General features: G+C 39.6%; 5 protein-coding genes and 1 long non-coding RNA gene across 6 annotated transcripts; 1 reads left to right on the top strand and 5 right to left on the bottom strand.

Annotated features, from left to right (window-relative positions):
- Positions 1-186: 186 nt before the first annotated feature.
- Positions 187-2,120, bottom strand: LOC139089402 (trypsin theta-like). Its single transcript, XM_070638945.1, has 8 exons — positions 1,934-2,120; positions 1,499-1,552; positions 1,387-1,440; positions 1,069-1,325; positions 752-1,003; positions 553-687; positions 409-492; positions 187-348 (listed from the first exon to the last, which is right to left on the bottom strand). The coding sequence occupies exons 1-5, from the start codon at positions 2,073-2,075 to the stop codon at positions 959-961; spliced, it is 552 nt and encodes a 183-aa protein (XP_070495046.1). The 5' UTR covers positions 2,076-2,120; the 3' UTR covers positions 187-348; positions 409-492; positions 553-687; positions 752-958.
- On the bottom strand, positions 262-771 carry LOC139089630 (chymotrypsin-like). The gene is made up of 4 exons (XM_070639215.1): positions 752-771; positions 553-685; positions 409-492; positions 262-348 (listed from the first exon to the last, which is right to left on the bottom strand). The coding sequence occupies exons 1-4, from the start codon at positions 769-771 to the stop codon at positions 262-264; spliced, it is 324 nt and encodes a 107-aa protein (XP_070495316.1).
- Positions 2,121-2,594: 474 nt separating the features above from the next.
- LOC139089413 (trypsin theta-like) lies at positions 2,595-4,312 on the bottom strand. The gene is made up of 7 exons (XM_070638958.1): positions 4,117-4,312; positions 3,954-4,061; positions 3,638-3,894; positions 3,279-3,386; positions 3,083-3,217; positions 2,939-3,022; positions 2,595-2,775 (listed from the first exon to the last, which is right to left on the bottom strand). Exons 1-4 carry the CDS (start codon positions 4,259-4,261, stop codon positions 3,351-3,353), a joined length of 546 nt encoding a protein of 181 aa, XP_070495059.1. The 5' UTR covers positions 4,262-4,312; the 3' UTR covers positions 2,595-2,775; positions 2,939-3,022; positions 3,083-3,217; positions 3,279-3,350.
- A 1,517-nt stretch (positions 4,313-5,829) lies between these two features.
- On the top strand, positions 5,830-9,898 carry LOC139091236 (uncharacterized). The gene is made up of 3 exons (XR_011544494.1): positions 5,830-6,316; positions 7,006-7,140; positions 9,331-9,898. It is a non-coding gene; the product is annotated as an uncharacterized lncRNA (long non-coding RNA).
- Positions 9,899-9,933: 35 nt separating this feature from the next.
- On the bottom strand, positions 9,934-13,035 carry LOC139089640 (N-acetylgalactosaminyltransferase 6-like). The gene is made up of 5 exons (XM_070639224.1): positions 12,759-13,035; positions 11,393-12,189; positions 11,224-11,336; positions 10,944-11,169; positions 9,934-10,410 (listed from the first exon to the last, which is right to left on the bottom strand). The coding sequence occupies exons 1-5, from the start codon at positions 13,033-13,035 to the stop codon at positions 9,934-9,936; spliced, it is 1,890 nt and encodes a 629-aa protein (XP_070495325.1).
- A 775-nt stretch (positions 13,036-13,810) lies between these two features.
- On the bottom strand, positions 13,811-15,646 carry LOC139089651 (WD repeat-containing protein 82-like). The gene is made up of 2 exons (XM_070639234.1): positions 14,710-15,646; positions 13,811-14,043 (listed from the first exon to the last, which is right to left on the bottom strand). Exons 1-2 carry the CDS (start codon positions 15,644-15,646, stop codon positions 13,811-13,813), a joined length of 1,170 nt encoding a protein of 389 aa, XP_070495335.1.
- Between the last annotated feature and the right edge of the window lie 153 nt (positions 15,647-15,799).

Genomic DNA, 15,799 nt, shown 5'->3' on the forward strand with positions numbered 1-15,799 from the left:
CAGATGCATGCAAAATAACTCAATGTGTCTCAATCAGAAACCCACTATTATCAGCCTCTAAACATTCTCACTTTAATCACTTTCATTCACTCCTTATCACATTATTATTAACATCCAATTAGCTGATATCAAGTAACAATTTTGGCACACAAAAACACAGAAGGAATTTCCAGCCATAAAAAGTGCTTCAAGTGTCAATAAAAAAATATTTATTTACTCATAAATCATCAATTACAATAAATTGTGTGCCTTAATGTCAATTTATATGCCAACATGTGATGTTATCCAGTTCCTGACTGGTCCATGTTCAACTCTAATGTTGACTGATGGTGATCCAGCTCCGCAGACCTTAAAGGAGTCAAAATTAAGTTAATTTTTCAATGATAAGCAATTAAATGCCAAACTTACGGAAGTTCCAAAACTGACAACAGCAACTTGAACTCTATTAGCGCCGGTGCCAATTACCAATGGACTTCCAGAGTCACCACTGCACTATAATTGGATAAATTTGTTAATTTTTGGGGATTTAAGGCACAAAATTCATTTCCTTACTGTATCACGTCCATCAATAACAGCCTTACAGACGAAACTTGGTCCATTTCTATTCCAAATTCTCATACAGTCATTCCATTCGTGTACGGGTGCTGTAAGTTGATTTAGGGAGTTTGATGATCCTTCTGGTGTTCTCTGAGGTGCAAAATTGGGGAAAATTGAGGAATTTTGATTATAAATTTGAATTTTGGGTACTTACACCCCATCCTGCATGTCCATGACAGGTTGTATAGGAAGAAAAATTCAAAAATGAGTTAAATTGTTGGAATTGAACTTGATCAGCACATTATGTTCACTGCTACGTAGCTATGTCAACAATCAGACGTAAGATTCCTATGACGCAGCATCTCCGTACTCAAATGACACTCAAAAGCATGCAAATATCCAGCTACAACTTCTAAATCCACTAAAATACAAAAAATATTCCCAAAAACTTACCAGAAACAAGCAACTAAACACAAAAAATCCACAATTAATATTTCAAACTCCACAAAATCACTCAACCAAGTCACTTACAGACACTCCAGCACAGACATCACAGCAAACTTGCGTATCAGGACAAATTGGCGGCAATGGAATGAAGGCAATATTTGTACCAACAATTGGTGAATTGTCAGGTGTCCTAACAAGACCAATATCATACTCAAGTCGTGCATTATAACTTGGATGCATCCAGTATGCCTGAACATTGAACAGGACACCGCCAGTATTGCGTAATGTTGATCCACCACGAAGTTGGAGTTGATTGACGGGTGTCATGATTTCCAAGCAGTCTAAAGGGGTTAAAATGGTTGAAAATTGATGGAAATTATTGAGATTGAGGATATAACTTACGAGCAGCAGTAAGAACCCAATGTGAAGCGATTGCAGATGAACCACAGCGGAATCCTAAATTTGAGGGTTGATTAGTAGGTCTAATATGGATTTGAAATGAGTTATTACTTACCACCACGAGTTAAATCAAGGTATGCAATCATGTATGGGAAGTCAGCAATTTCAGCTATGTGGAAGGAAGTGTCAATTAGGTTTTGGTATTAAATGCATCAATATTTGGGGTAGAATTGGTCTGGGACTAGCTTATTGGGTATTATAGCATTGGTTGCAGGTTTACCTACTCATAGGCTACCTATCCTTAGGCTATCTACCCTTAGGCTATCTACCGTTAGGCTACGTACCCTAAGGGTACATGCCCAAACCCTACATGCAGCCTATCACACTTAATATGCCACTTCACTGATCTAATGACTTAATATGCATTGGTACCCAAAACACCAGAGCTTCATGTGCCTACCCTTCCAAAACTCAGTCCCCCCTAACCCCAATCTACCTCATAAATCCCCAAAAAATCACAAAATCCCCAAATCCCCCAAAAATCTCATACCTGGCTCTCCACCAAAAATTCTCTCATTAGCATCATCCGGAATGACTCTGTCCATCCATCTAGTCGGCACTAGCTCATCTTGTACAAATCGACCATTGGCAGTTGCCAAAAATGCAACAATAAAAATCACCAAAAATTTCATTTCAGCTTTGCTCAATGTTTTGGTAATGACTGAAAGGTTTAATGTGAAATTGGTCGAATTATAAGGAAATTCGAGGAATAGAGCTGTAAATCAATCAAATCAGGTGATAGTGGGGCACTTGAAGTTGATGGAGATTATAATTATCAAGAAGCTACTGATAATGGCTGGTTATTTTTAGAGGATAGACATTTTTTGGCTATATCATAAACAAAGGAGGTGATAGTTGGGTACCCTCAGGACAGTCGATACCCTCGGGGCAGTCAATAACCTCAGATACCTTCAGATACCTTCAGATACCTTCAGATACCTTCAGATACCTTCAGATACCTTCAGATACCTTCAGATACCTTCAGATACCTTCAGATACCTTCAGATACCTTCAGATACCTTCAGATACCTTCAGATACCTTCAGATACCTTCAGATACCCTCAGATACCTTCAGATACCTTCAGATACCTTCAGATACCTTCAGATACCCTCCATACCCTCAATATCCTTAAGCATATAAAGTCAAACAATTCTCAATTTTTTAATCCTCAATCGCATTTATTTCTATCATAATTTGCAAGAATTACACAATTAGATTTAGTCAAATTTAGTGCCATCCATAACTTAGATGCCACTGTGTGATGTGATCCAGTTTCTCACACCACCATGTTCAATTCTGATGTTGACTGATGGTGATCCAGATCCGCAGACCTAAATTGATTGAATTGGAAAAAATTTAGAATATTGAGTTGGATTAAGGATGAGCAATTGGTCGGCATGCAGACAAAGATGAAGGTCTACAGCCTTAAAACTATGCATAAGCTCCATCCAATGCATATTTTCCACCAACTCCAAATAATACCAAACAACTTACCGAAGTTCCGAAGCTGACAAGAGCAACTTGAACTCTATTTGCACCAGTTCCAACTACCAATGGACTTCCAGAGTCACCGCCGCACTGTAATGACAAAAATTTGTTAATTTTTGGACATTTAAGGCTTAAAATTAATTTCCTTACTGTATCACGTCCATCAATAACAGCTTTACAGACGAAACTTGGTCCATTTCTATTCCAAATTCTCATACAGTCATTCCATTCGTGTACGGGTGCTGTAAGTTGTCTCAATGTTGTTGTTGCTCCATTTTCTGTTGACTGTGGATATGTAAATTGAGTTAGGGAAGTGATAAGAGTTGAATAAGGTTTTTGTACTTACACCCCATCCTGTGGTTGGCAGTGAATTTTGGGAAGAGGAAGGAAATTATTAGAAAATCAGACCTAAGAGGATCTAATGTTGAGTACGGTACTTACCAGTAACAAGCATCTGAAAATTAGCAATAAAAAAATTGATTAAATTTATCAGGAATTGTTCATTAAATGTCATGATTTAGGGAACATTCGGAAATTTCGTAACCCTCAAGGACCCCCCACCCCATCCCTTGGGTCTTCAATTTTAGCCACGAACTCCAAATTCTGGTCCATAAATCATTAAAATAGACTCATAATGTCCACAACCCCAATTAATCCCCCATTCCATCCCATAACTCCCAATCAATCTCCCTCAAAGCTACTCACAGGCACTCCAGCACATACACCACAGCAAACTTGTGTATCAGGACAAACTGGTGGCAATGGAATATGAGCAACATTTGTACCAACAATTGGTGAATTGTCAGGTGTTCTCATGATACCAATATCATATTCAAGACGTGTATTATAACTTGGATGCATCCAGTATGCCTGAACATTGAAGAGGAATCCACCAGTGTTACGGTTTGTGGATCCACCACGAAGTTGAAGTGAAACGGCAGGTGTGTTGGTTTGGAGACAGTCTAGACATTATTGGAAGTGAATTTGTGTACCAAATTGTGTCAATTAAGGAACAACTTACGAGCAGCAGTCAATGCCCAATGTTGACCAATAGCTGATGCACCACAACGGAAGCCACCACGTGTCAAGTCAAGATATGCAAGTTGGTATGGGAAGTCAGCGATCTCAGCTGTAAATGTGTCAAGTTAGTTCCAGTCATAGCTTAATGTCCGCCAAATACTTACCAGGTTCACCACGGAAAATTCGTCCTTCTCTCTCATCAAGCCACACTCTATCCATCCATGGTGTCGCTACCAATTCCTCCTCAACATAACGTCCATGACTGACTGTAGCCAAAAATGCAACAACAAAAATTACCAAAAATTTCATTTCAGCTTCGTTCAAACTTTTGAATTAGACTAAAAAGTCCAAGTCAGTTCCAATTGAGTTTTATTACATCCCCAAAAATAAAAATCAGACACTTGACTTTTTTTTTTGATGATAATGACATTGCTGCGTAGAGATTACATTGGTAATCAGTATTGACTTGCTTGATAGCTACGACTATTTATGGATTGATTTTTTTTGAGTATAAGTTGAGTATAAGATGACAATACAGTAAACAAAGGGAAGGGATTAATGACATTGAGATATCGAGATTGTGTGATTTGGGTTCTTGAAGACTTTTGGGTTTTTACGTGACGTTGCTGGTTAAATGAGTTCAATTTTGAGTGCTTTTAAGGGAATGAGCAAGGCAACAGGGCAAGCCACAATGGACAGGACAAGAGACAATAGGGAACAATGCGCAATGGAGGACAAGGCGCAATGGGGGACAAGGCGCAATATGAGACAATGCGCAATGGGGGACAAGGCGCAATAGGAGACAAGGCACAATGAGGGACAAGGCACAATGGAGGACAATGCGCAATAGGGAAAAAGGCGCAATGGAAGACAAGGCGCAATGAGGAACAAGGCGCAATGGAAGACAAGGCGCAATGGAGGACAATGCGCAATGTGGGACAAGGCGCAATGGGAGACAAGGCGCAATGGGAAACAAGGCGCAATGTGGGACAAAGCACAATGGGATAAAGCGCAATGTGGGACAGGGCCCAATGGGAGACAAGGCGCAATGGGAAACAAGGCGCAATGTGGGACAAAGCACAATGGGATAAAGCGCAATGTGGGACAATGCGCAAATGAGGACGAGGCGTAAAGGGAGACAAGGCGCAATCGGAGACAATGCAGAATTGGGAACAAGGCGCAATGGAGGACAATGCGCAATGGAAGACAAGGCGCAATAGGAGACAAGGCACAATGAGGGACAAGGCACAATGGAGGACAATGCGCAATAGGGAAAAAGGCGCAATGGAAGACAAGGCGCAATGAGGAACAAGGCGCAATGGAAGACAAGGCGCAATGGAGGACAATGCGCAATGTGGGACAGGGCCCAATGGGAGACAAGGCGCAATGGGAAACAAGGCGCAATGTGGGACAAAGCACAATGGGATAAAGCGCAATGTGGGACAGGGCCCAATGGGAGACAAGGCGCAATGGGAAACAAGGCGCAATGTGGGACAAAGCACAATGGGATAAAGCGCAATGTGGGACAATGCGCAAATGAGGACGAGGCGTAAAGGGAGACAAGGCGCAATCGGAGACAATGCAGAATTGGGAACAAGGCGCAATGGAGGACAATGCGCAATGGAAGACAAGGCGCAATGGGAGACAAGGCGCAATGGGACAAGGCAAAGCAAATCCAAATCCACAACAATTGACACTAATTAAAAGACACTCAATACCCAGGAATCATCTTAACTCCATCAACAACCATCAGTCCATCTTCATTCATCCAATGCTCCACAAATATCACAAAACAAAACAAGACACCGGTTACGTCCAATTGAGAGAAACATAAAAAAGATGTAAACAAAACAAAAAAGTCTTTATTGATGGATATACGCAATTCTCATCTTCTCTTTTTGCTTCTTCTATCTGCTAACAAATGTGTGAATTTGAATTTTGTTTTAGTTTTTCGGTTGGATGGGATGTGAACAGACGAAGTTAAATATCTGCATCGGAATAAACAAATTAAATAAACAAATTAATCAGCTTGTTGTGCTTAGAGGCATGTGAAATAGATTTGTTTTGAATAAAATAACTTAAAGCAAGGCGGGTCTGAGAAAGACTTCAGATTTTGATACTAGAAGTGCGATTCAGTTGACCGGTGATAAAATTTATGATTTTTTTGATTGGAAAATTCAAGTTTTTAGTGAAAAATCAAATAAAAAGTTGCAAATTTGAGTGAAAATTAGACTTGATTTCATACCTTATTTACTGGTGTTCTGTGTGCTTATCATCAAGTGCTTATTACCAAAATGAGGATACCAATAGCCCTAGGAGTTGTAATCTGTTTAGTGTTAATGTTATCACAGTGTTCTGGGAAAGGTAAGCAGTTATTATATTGTGAATCTCAAGATGTGAGGGAATGACTAGGATTTTTACTGCAATTTATGGACCAATCTGGATCTATTCCTAATAATCAGACGATATCTGAAGAGAAAAATGCATTAATATAGTCCAAGCAAATGGTATATAGACACATCGACTTACAGTTCAGTTAGAATCAGTGTGATAATGGTTTATGGTTGTCGCTTGCATGATCATCTTCTGCAGGTGACCACTTCGGCAATTTACTGCATTCAGTATTTGATATTACTGAATCTTAGAGTACTGTACATATAAAAGCTCCAGGAACATCTAAAATACAAGATTCACGCACAAAAAATAGCTTATAACTTTTTGAAGAGTTTGGGCATATCAGCGTTAAGCTTGCAATGAACTGTTTTTTGCAAGGGGCCACCTGCAGATGAAACCGTTATTCAGTTGCTAGGGCGTTTCGTAGCTAACTAGTGAGACTTCACCAAACCACTGTACTCAATAAATCTAGAGTTTATCTCGGGATCAGAATCATTCCAAATGGTTTCTCCTGCCGAGTCTAGAACCCATGACCACTTGGTAGATTTCACAATAATTAAGTAACAATGTTTGAAACCATTCCGCTACCGAGCCAGCTTAGCTCACGTCTTATTAGATTAAACCAGATATTTATATTAGAAATTTTATTTGATTTCCAGCATTCATCGGAAGATGGATAAGTGGAATATTTGGTGAGAGCCTATACAACTACCAATATGATCTACAATCAGGAACATCTTACTATCAACGAAGTGATGGAACTGTTGACTCATGGCAATCACCACAACGGAGAGGTAAAATCAATTTTATATTCAGAATTTTTATGCAGAGTTGGGAATCGGGTTTCTATGGTACAGAATTGGCTGGAATCGACTTTTTTGTGTGGGAGTCTGGACTCCAGTGGGGTCCGTGGAATTTCATACAAAATTCCCTCTAGCCCCATAGGCAGTTATTCGTCCTGGTAACTGCCAATAGTAGTTGATACTCTGCGGTCATTTGCTTATTCCCATCGGCACAATTCCAAACTCTATTCTAACAAGAATAATTGACTTATAAATAGACATCCATTAGAACATTCCAAAATTAATACTTTAGGCATCAACTTCTTCTTACAAATCGACATATGATGTACAAGTTCAAGGCTACGATATGCACAATAGCACAACGACTTTTAATGTTATGTTACGATAGTCACAACAGCGTATTATACCCGAGAATTTTTAACGCCATGTGAATTTTAATGACCACTCTATTAAGTCATAGAATTTTGTGCTAATGAGAATCTGCTACTTTTTTTGGTCTAAATTCTGACATTGAACTATGAAGACTCGTGGATTAAATTAGATGGAATTTGAATATGGCTTAAGAATCGTGACGTTCTGGATGATTCTTAGAAAATTAATCATGGCTGTATTCTAATTGGTCAATCAATCAACTTGCAGAAAATAGAAATATTTTAGTGAGGATGATCAATTACTTTTTATCATACTTTGCAATTATTTTGGGTTTAAGCTTGAGGCTGAATATGATTTTTTATAGGAAGATTGTTGTTGGGCTTGTCGAAGTCTGGAATTTGATAAATTTTCACGAAACCAGGACCTAGAGCGAGACTAAGAATGAAACCGGGATCGAGACCAACTCTTCGGTCTTCGGTTTTCTTCGGGTCTTCGAGGTTTTGAGTCTTCGAATCTTTGGGTGTTCGGTCTCTTTGGTCTCTTTAGTCTTCGGTCTTCGGTCTTCGGTTTTCCGATCTTCGGGTTTTCGATCACGGGACCTTCGGCATTTGATCTTCGGATCTTCTGGTCTTCGGGTCTGGCTTCGTGTCTTGATGTCTTCGGGTCTTCGGCTCTTAGAGTGTTCGGATTTTCGGTTCTTCGGTCTTCTTCAAGTCTATGAATGGTTCTTCGGTTCTTCGGGTATCATCGGGTGTTCGGATCTCTTCAAGTCTCTTCGGGTATCTTCGGGTCTTCGAACTTGAGTACGATGACTTTTTAACATCGAAGTCAAATTAGTCGTTGTATAAGGAGTTGTTTATTACAATTTTTTTGCACAAACAGTCAATTAATGCAACAAAAAAATTATAATAAATCACTTCCAAAAGCTAATCCATACTTAAATAATTAATAATTTTAATACAAAAAAAAAACATTAAAAATGCTAATTGAATTCCAATAGACAAGGGACGGGATCATCTTCATATTATTTATTACCCGAGTGGACAACTTATCACAATGTCTAGCAGAGTTGGCAGGACTCCAATATGACGGCGCCACCACTGGTGTCCGGACTCCAAAAAAAAGTAGATTCCGACTCAACAAACGATTTAAACCGGGACTCGATGGAGTCCAAACTTCAAATTCCTGCCAACTCTGATGTCTAGTCATTAGCTAGAGCTAAAGAACTAAACCTGGCAAATTTTTAGGGAATTCCTCAAAGAAAATGTCATTAGACAACCATAGTTCTAGTTATTGACTAGACATTCTGTCAAGTTGTCCGTTCGAGTTAGTCATTGGCAAAAAACTGACTTTTGCTTGATTTAAGTCACCATAACTTATTAACAGCCTATACACAGTCTGATATGCTGTCGATCAAATAACAAAAGCATTCAAGTTACATCTTCTTTACATCTTCTTTTGATTATGTTGATTTCTTTATATTGTTCGCCTTCGACAATTTGGTGACAAAAGCATAAAGAAAACTTGAATTTTGTAACATTTTACAAAACATAGACAAGCCCTTTGTTACGTAGCTATTTTGAATATTTTTAATTTAATTAAGTAAATTTGAATTTGTAAATTAACCTAAAATTAATTTTATGACGACACAGTGACTTCAGGCTATGGCAAGTGCGTCATATCTCAGTTGTACTAAGGGAATGTCGGATCTTGATTCTACTTACATTGGCCGCTTCATTTGTTGATCAATTGTGATCCATACCTACCCTCAGGTTGTGTCTAACTGCTAAATTTGCTTATTTCTTGCAGAATTCTACCCCAACTCATATAATATTGTCGAAAAGAGGCAAAATAGAGGATCGACTAAGAACTTGCAATGGTACACAGATCTATTTCTGAGATAACATGCTGAGCAGAACTCTTCGGTTAATATCAGTGCTGTCCAACCTTTTCCATGTCAAGTCACACCTTGGTAGCAGAGCTTGAAGTCAATTCGGATCAGAGTTGCATAGCAGGCACCTATGGCAGGCAAAAATCGGAAATTTTTACGGTTTTTCTTAAAAATCCATTCAAATTTTCAAGATTTTGTACGGTTTTTGACTGTCAAAGGTGCCTGTTTACCAACCCTGACTCAGATTTTGTGTGGAGTCGAGTCAATTTGAGTAGAACTTTTCATTCAAAATTCAAGTCGACTACAAGCTCTGCTCCACGATTGAAGGCATATACTGCATGCAATATACACTAGGGTACCGCATCACACAGCTTAGACAGCACTGCATTAAATCATAAGATTCCCTTAAAATTAATCACATTTGTATTAAAAATTATTTTGATTTATTTTAACATATAAATTCTACTATAAATATTGTGATCAAAAAATCCCGAGCAGCACATGACTTTTTATATTAATTTTCAGAAATTCTCCCTTCTCACATCCTCATTCTCAGTCATATCCAATATTGGCTTTCCATACTCATTCCAACTCCTCAACATCGTTGTATTCACAAATCCCCACCTCCACTTCTGTTCAGCCTTATTCTCATCACAATGTGCAGTCACAACATTTTTATTGCTCATATTCACTTCCATACACAACTTGTCCCTTTTTGGTCCACACATTATCTGCTGCGTGTCGAGATTGTATCGGAAGTATTGATTTCCTTGACTAAATTGACATCGGGATATTGAGACGACGTTAGAGACTACAGTAAGGCAGTCATTGTTCGATAATTCAACATAAATGTCACGATGTCGTCTGAGTAAGAACATTTGACGTGCATTGACTTTTGTGAGGTTGTAGGGCGTCTTGCAGTAATAGACTCCAATTGCTTGACCATATTTGGCACCTATTGTGTCGATGCAGAGGTTTGGTTGGGCTTTGCTTTGGATCTGGAATGTAAAGGTTCATGGGTTAATTCCGAGTGACTCCGAATAATTCCGAAAGACTCCGAGTGACTCCGAGTGACTCCGAGTGACTCCCAAGTGACTCCGAGTGATTCCGAGTGACTCCGAGTGACTCCGAGTGACTCCAAGTGACTCCGAGTGATTCCGAATGACTCCGAGTGATTTCGAGTATCTCCGAGTGACTCCGAAGTGATTCCGAGTGATTCCGAGTGACTCCGAGTGACTCCGAAGTGACTCCGAGGTGATTCCGAATGACTCCGAGTGACTTCGAGTATCTCCAAGTGACTCCGAGTGACTTCGAGTATCTCCAAGTGACTCCGAGTGACTCCGAAGTGATTCCGAGTGACTCCGAGAGACTTTTGAGTGACTCCGTGAGATCTTTGAGTGATTCCGAGTGATTCCGACTGACTCCGAGTTTACTCATAATAATTCCGAGTGACTCCGAATAATTCCGAGTGACTTTGAGTAACTCCGAGTGACTCAGTGTGACTCCGAGTGTAGATATAGACAATACTCACAGCTCCACTAGCAAACACATCCCATTCATGTGGTGGAAATTTCTCAAGCATATCCGGTGCGACAACCTCAAGGAAATATTTGAATGGTTTGCATTTTAACTTCTCCTTGATACCTTTCATATAAGAGACATCCCCAAAGTCTAAGGAATTCCACTCATCAGGATCCTTTTCATATACATTTTGAGCATATTCATCCATCCAAACCTCAGCGACTCGTTTGTAGTTCCTGAAGGTATGTAAGTAAAATTAAGGTTGAGAATCTGATGATTTATGTCCATACCTGTGTGAATAGTCATAAGTAGTATTAATGGAACTAAGAAACGGTCTTGGACGATACAAATGACCAACTCTGGAACATGGCGCATCCAATTGTACTCCATGACACAACCAAACCTAAAAAAATGTCTAAAAATTACTAAAATTTTCACAATTATTGCCACAAAGCCTACCTTAAAGCTCAACTCATACTGCTCACCACCCCATATCTCCATACCCGTGTCATATCCACCAAGTTCCCAAAAGAATTTTGCCGATATTGCAAAAACGCATCCCATCATGACCGGTGACTTGAACGGTTCCGTTTCATCTGTCTGATCACCAGGTCGAAGTGGTAAAAATTGATAGTAGAACTGCCAGTTGAAGACACCCCTGGATGCCCTTCCAGTTGAACTATATCCATAATTATTGGAATCAATCACATCAATGTATGGACAGACACAAGTTTTATAATTTAAAGCAATTGGCTCGATTAATGGCGGAAGCCAGTTGATGTTAGCTTCTGTATGGCAGTCCATGAAGACGAGGACATCGCCAGTTGCAGCACGAGCACCAGCCAGTCGTGCCCACATCAATCCACTCCTTTTTGACATTACCAGCAGTTTGATTTTATTGGAATCAAAATATTCAGCTATGTAATTTTCAAGTGGACCGTAGCAGTGCTCCTTGTCGCTATGGTCATTGACTAAAATCACTTCCTTTAGCAGTTCCGGTGGTGATCTATTAAAGACACTATGGATCGTCCTAGTCAATGTGCTTAATACTTCATTATGAAATGGAATAATCACAGACACTGATGGAAGGTCATTAAGGTACAATTTAGTTCTACAGCCTATTGGACGAGTGTCTGGTAAGGAACGATCTCGGGCAATCAAGTCACTCACATATCCGTTGTGCTTATTTTCTTCAAATATACTTTTAGCTGCAATTAGCTCTTCGGGTTTAAGTTCAACGCCGTGACCTTGTTCGCCTGAAAATGGAAGGAATTGTGGATGTTGTGTAATGAGTCGTGACTGATTTTTGAGGGATTTGGGTGAGAAATTGGACAAACAACGGGGTCTGACTCTAAAAGTGTCCGACTCTAACAGTGTCCGACTCTAGCAGTGTCCGACTTCGGCCTAGTCCGACTTCAACCTATTCCGACTTCAATCTAGTCCGACTTCAACCTAGTCCGACTCCAACCTAGTCCGACTACAACCTAGTCCGACTTCAATCTAGTCCGACTTCAACCTAGTCCGACTTCAATATAGTCCGACTTCAACCTAGTCCGACTCCAACCTTGTCCGACTTTAACCTAGTCCGACTTCAACCTAGTCCGACTTCATCTTAGTCCGACTTCAACCTAGTCCGACTTTATCCTAGTCCGACTTCATCTTAGTCCGACTTCAATCCAGTCCGACTTCAACTTAGTCCGACTTCAAGCTTGTCAGACTTCAATCTAGTCCGACTTCAACTTAGTCCGACTTCAACTTTGTCCGACTTCATCCTAGTCCGTCTTCAACTTAGTCGGACTCTAAACTTCATCCAATACACACTCACCAGGTCCAACTCTCATTGACTCCCTCTCAATCTGTAAACGATCATGCCAATCCCTCTTTTCTGTCCCATGCCGGAATCTAAAGTATGAACTAAGTGGTTCTATATAAATGTATGGCTTATCAACTTTGTATGGATCATTATTAAATGACACAATAAGATAAGACACTAGAATCAATAATATAAATGCCCAACATGCTAAAACTAATATTCCACGTGGAGTTCTTAGTGATTTTAATATTAAATAATTTATTTTAACAACACAACGTTTGAGTGACATGATCAGACTGGACTGTTGGACATGGAAATTTGGATATGGATTTGTAAATGGATTGAAATGGCTTTTTTGAGTCACGAAAGTTGGGGCTTTTATGTTAAAGTCGTGATTATGGTCTTCAAATAGCTTGAATTTATCAATTATTGCAGTAATGGACAACCTGTATGCCGCGGTACTCTAGTGAACAGCCAATAAATGCTGGAAATTGCGATGAGCTGTAAAAAAATCCAAAAATGGACGATTTATCTGATTTAGTAATGACATGACTTCTGAAGTCGGACTGCTCAGTTTGGGGGCAAGATTTCTAAATTGATGGTACAGTACAGGTGATAGGTGTACATTTGGTATGGGACAGTCATGCCACTTTGCCATACCAGGTGTACCGTATCGTACCATACTGCACTGTACCGTACATTACCACCACTAGAGAATCCGACACCTGACTCCATGGGACACCGGACTCTACTGGAGTCGGACTTCCAAATGGAGTCCAGTCAATTCTGTCACTTTAAGCTGTAAATTAACTCAAAAATTCTAAATTCATTAATTTTCTGTACAAAATAGTTTTTATTTAAAAATTATAAAATTTATATGAATTAATATGGGACCATCCATCAGTTAGTTATGTAACGCTGTGAATAATCTAACTGAATCCGTGAATCCGTGAATCCGTCATAATCATTGAGTCAACTCTTACCCTTGAGACCACTCAACTCCTTCAGTCCACTCAACCCCCAACATCCCAACTTCCCATCAGTCATCCCAACCTTCCCCCCCATCACTCCTTCTCAATCCACAAATGATACTTTTCACCAGCCGTCGCAAAGCACATAAATACTGGATTGAATATAATTTTTCCTGTCGATCCAGTCGCTGGTTTGTCGAGAATATCCTTGTCATGCGTTTCAAGATTCCAAATGTGAACCTTTCCATCCTGACTACCACCAAGAACAAACTTTGAATCTGGTGAGAAGCATGTCTCTATTGGCAGTCTGTATTTGTTGTTGTAACCTGGAAGTGATGATAATTTTGTTAGAAATGAAAGAGAGTAAGAAGGAAAGTGATTATAGGTAGGGTGTGGGGCAAGGCTGAGAAACTAGGCAGTATCGTCGGTATTTATATTAAATATTGCGATATTTGTATGGAACCGTTAAGGGGAAGGGTTGATATCAGGATAAGGGGTAAGGGAGACATCAGGGTAGAGGGATTGAGGAGATTCGAGTAGGTGGAAAGGTGGCATCAGGGTAGGGAGAGGAGTGACATTAGGATAAGGAGATTGATGACATCAGGTGAAGGGGAAGGACGACATTAGGGTTGGGGAAGGGGTGTCATCTGGATATGGGAAGGATTGACATCAGAGGTGTGGCAGCAGGGAGGTGTGGCAACAGGGTAGAAGGAAGGGTTGACATCAGAGTAATGGGAAGATTGGGATCAAGGTAAGGAGCAGGGTGACATCAAGGTAGGGTAAGTGGTGACATTAGGGTAGACTGAAGTGTGACATGAGGGTAAAGGGAAGAATTGACATCAGGGTAGCAGGAAGATTGACATTAGGATAGGAAAAGGATCAACATCAGAATGGATATCATGTCTAAATACCAAAAATTCATCCAAAACAGTCCAACCCTTTCCTACCCGAACCCAACTAAATACTATTCCAATATTCCTAATTCTACCTACCATATAGTCGACGGCACATCTCTCCACTATCTACATCAATGATTATAGTCAAGGAACTGTTCGTGTTGATCATTAAATATTTTCCATTATTTGAAAATTTCATTAATTTCCATTGAGATTCTTGACCATCAAAATGAAGCCTTATTATAGGACTATCGTCATCCACAGTCCGTAAATCATAAATTTCAATAATATATGAAGTCTTATCAGATGGATATGCGACAGCAACTTGAAGTTCCTTTGGATGGCATGCAATTATTGAGTATGGCTTAGTGCTGATTGACTTTGTACAGTTTTGATGCCGGACATCCCAAAATTTCACCGAATTATCTTTCGATGCTGACACAAAGTTCCGATGCCACAACGGAAATACATCAAGTCCCGTCACTTCCGCTGTATGTCCTTTAAAATAAATGTCATATCCATTTTTACAAATATTATAAAGTCTCAAATCATCATTGGACTTTGTTGATGTATGAATGACTTTATCATATGGATTAAGGAACCGACACTGTCCACATCCGTACTTAGCAACATGCAGGACATGATCTTGAGGACGTTCTGGATCAAGCCAAATAAATCTAATTGTATTTTGTGTATTATACAATCCAGCCATTCCACTGGCACAAAAGTCAATTGACTTGATTTCGCTCTCGTCTGGAATTTCGGATGTGTAAGCAACACGGAAGTTCCTTAGGTCATCAGCTGTAATTTTATGGTCAATTTCATGATGTTTGTGGTAGTAATTGCTGATTTTTGATGATTCTGCTGGATGTTGTGGCTGCTGTGGTGTCGATGGAGTTGCTCGGTAGACTGGACTTGATGTGCTGGATTTAGGGCTTTGGATAGGTGTAGTTGGAACTGAATTTTGTGGATGATGAGGCATTTGAGGCTGATTTTGAGTTGATGAAGCAATTTCGATGTTGTTTGATGACATTTTGATGGATTTTTGGAATGTCTTTGGTATTGGTGCTGATGTCAATATTGGATATGGACTATGATGATCTTGTGGCTTATTGTGGCTTAATATACCCTAAAATTCTAATTAATTCCTTAATAAACTATTGAGATTTAATAGTTTTGATTGCAT

This window comes from Chironomus tepperi, unplaced genomic scaffold (genome assembly GCF_022539635.2).
Source record: "Chironomus tepperi strain 1889 unplaced genomic scaffold, CSIRO-AGI_Ctep_v1 contig_13, whole genome shotgun sequence".
Lineage (NCBI taxonomy): Eukaryota > Metazoa > Arthropoda > Insecta > Diptera > Chironomidae > Chironomus > Chironomus tepperi.

What these genes read in the sequence shown, in the direction of transcription:
- LOC139089630 (XM_070639215.1), bottom strand. Translation starts at nt 771, where the DNA reads ATGGACATGCAGGATGGGGT. An exon ending in ATGGACATGCAGGATGGGGT is followed by an intron (nt 686 to 751) that starts GTAAGTACCCAA and finishes TGCACCTCAGAG; the next exon opens with AACACCAGAAGGATCATCAA. An exon ending in TTATTGATGGACGTGATACA is followed by an intron (nt 493 to 552) that starts GTAAGGAAATGA and finishes ATCCAATTATAG; the next exon opens with TGCAGTGGTGACTCTGGAAG.
- LOC139089402 (XM_070638945.1), bottom strand. Translation starts at nt 2,075, where the DNA reads ATGAAATTTTTGGTGATTTTTATTGTTGCATTTTTGGCAACTGCCAAT. An exon ending in AATTTTTGGTGGAGAGCCAG is followed by an intron (nt 1,553 to 1,933) that starts GTATGAGATTTT and finishes CCTTCCACATAG; the next exon opens with CTGAAATTGCTGACTTCCCA. An exon ending in CCTTGATTTAACTCGTGGTG is followed by an intron (nt 1,441 to 1,498) that starts GTAAGTAATAAC and finishes CCTCAAATTTAG; the next exon opens with GATTCCGCTGTGGTTCATCT.
- LOC139089413 (XM_070638958.1), bottom strand. Translation starts at nt 4,261, where the DNA reads ATGAAATTTTTGGTAATTTTTGTTGTTGCATTTTTGGCTACAGTCAGT. An exon ending in AATTTTCCGTGGTGAACCTG is followed by an intron (nt 4,062 to 4,116) that starts GTAAGTATTTGG and finishes ACACATTTACAG; the next exon opens with CTGAGATCGCTGACTTCCCA. An exon ending in TTGGGCATTGACTGCTGCTC is followed by an intron (nt 3,895 to 3,953) that starts GTAAGTTGTTCC and finishes AATAATGTCTAG; the next exon opens with ACTGTCTCCAAACCAACACA.
- LOC139089640 (XM_070639224.1), bottom strand. Translation starts at nt 13,035, where the DNA reads ATGTCACTCAAACGTTGTGTTGTTAAAATAAATTATTTAATATTAAAA. An exon ending in AGTATGAGTTGAGCTTTAAG is followed by an intron (nt 11,337 to 11,392) that starts GTAGGCTTTGTG and finishes ACATTTTTTTAG; the next exon opens with GTTTGGTTGTGTCATGGAGT. An exon ending in ACTTATGACTATTCACACAG is followed by an intron (nt 11,170 to 11,223) that starts GTATGGACATAA and finishes ACATACCTTCAG; the next exon opens with GAACTACAAACGAGTCGCTG.
- LOC139089651 (XM_070639234.1), bottom strand. Translation starts at nt 15,646, where the DNA reads ATGTCATCAAACAACATCGAAATTGCTTCATCAACTCAAAATCAGCCT. An exon ending in GATGTGCCGTCGACTATATG is followed by an intron (nt 14,044 to 14,709) that starts GTAGGTAGAATT and finishes CATCACTTCCAG; the next exon opens with GTTACAACAACAAATACAGA.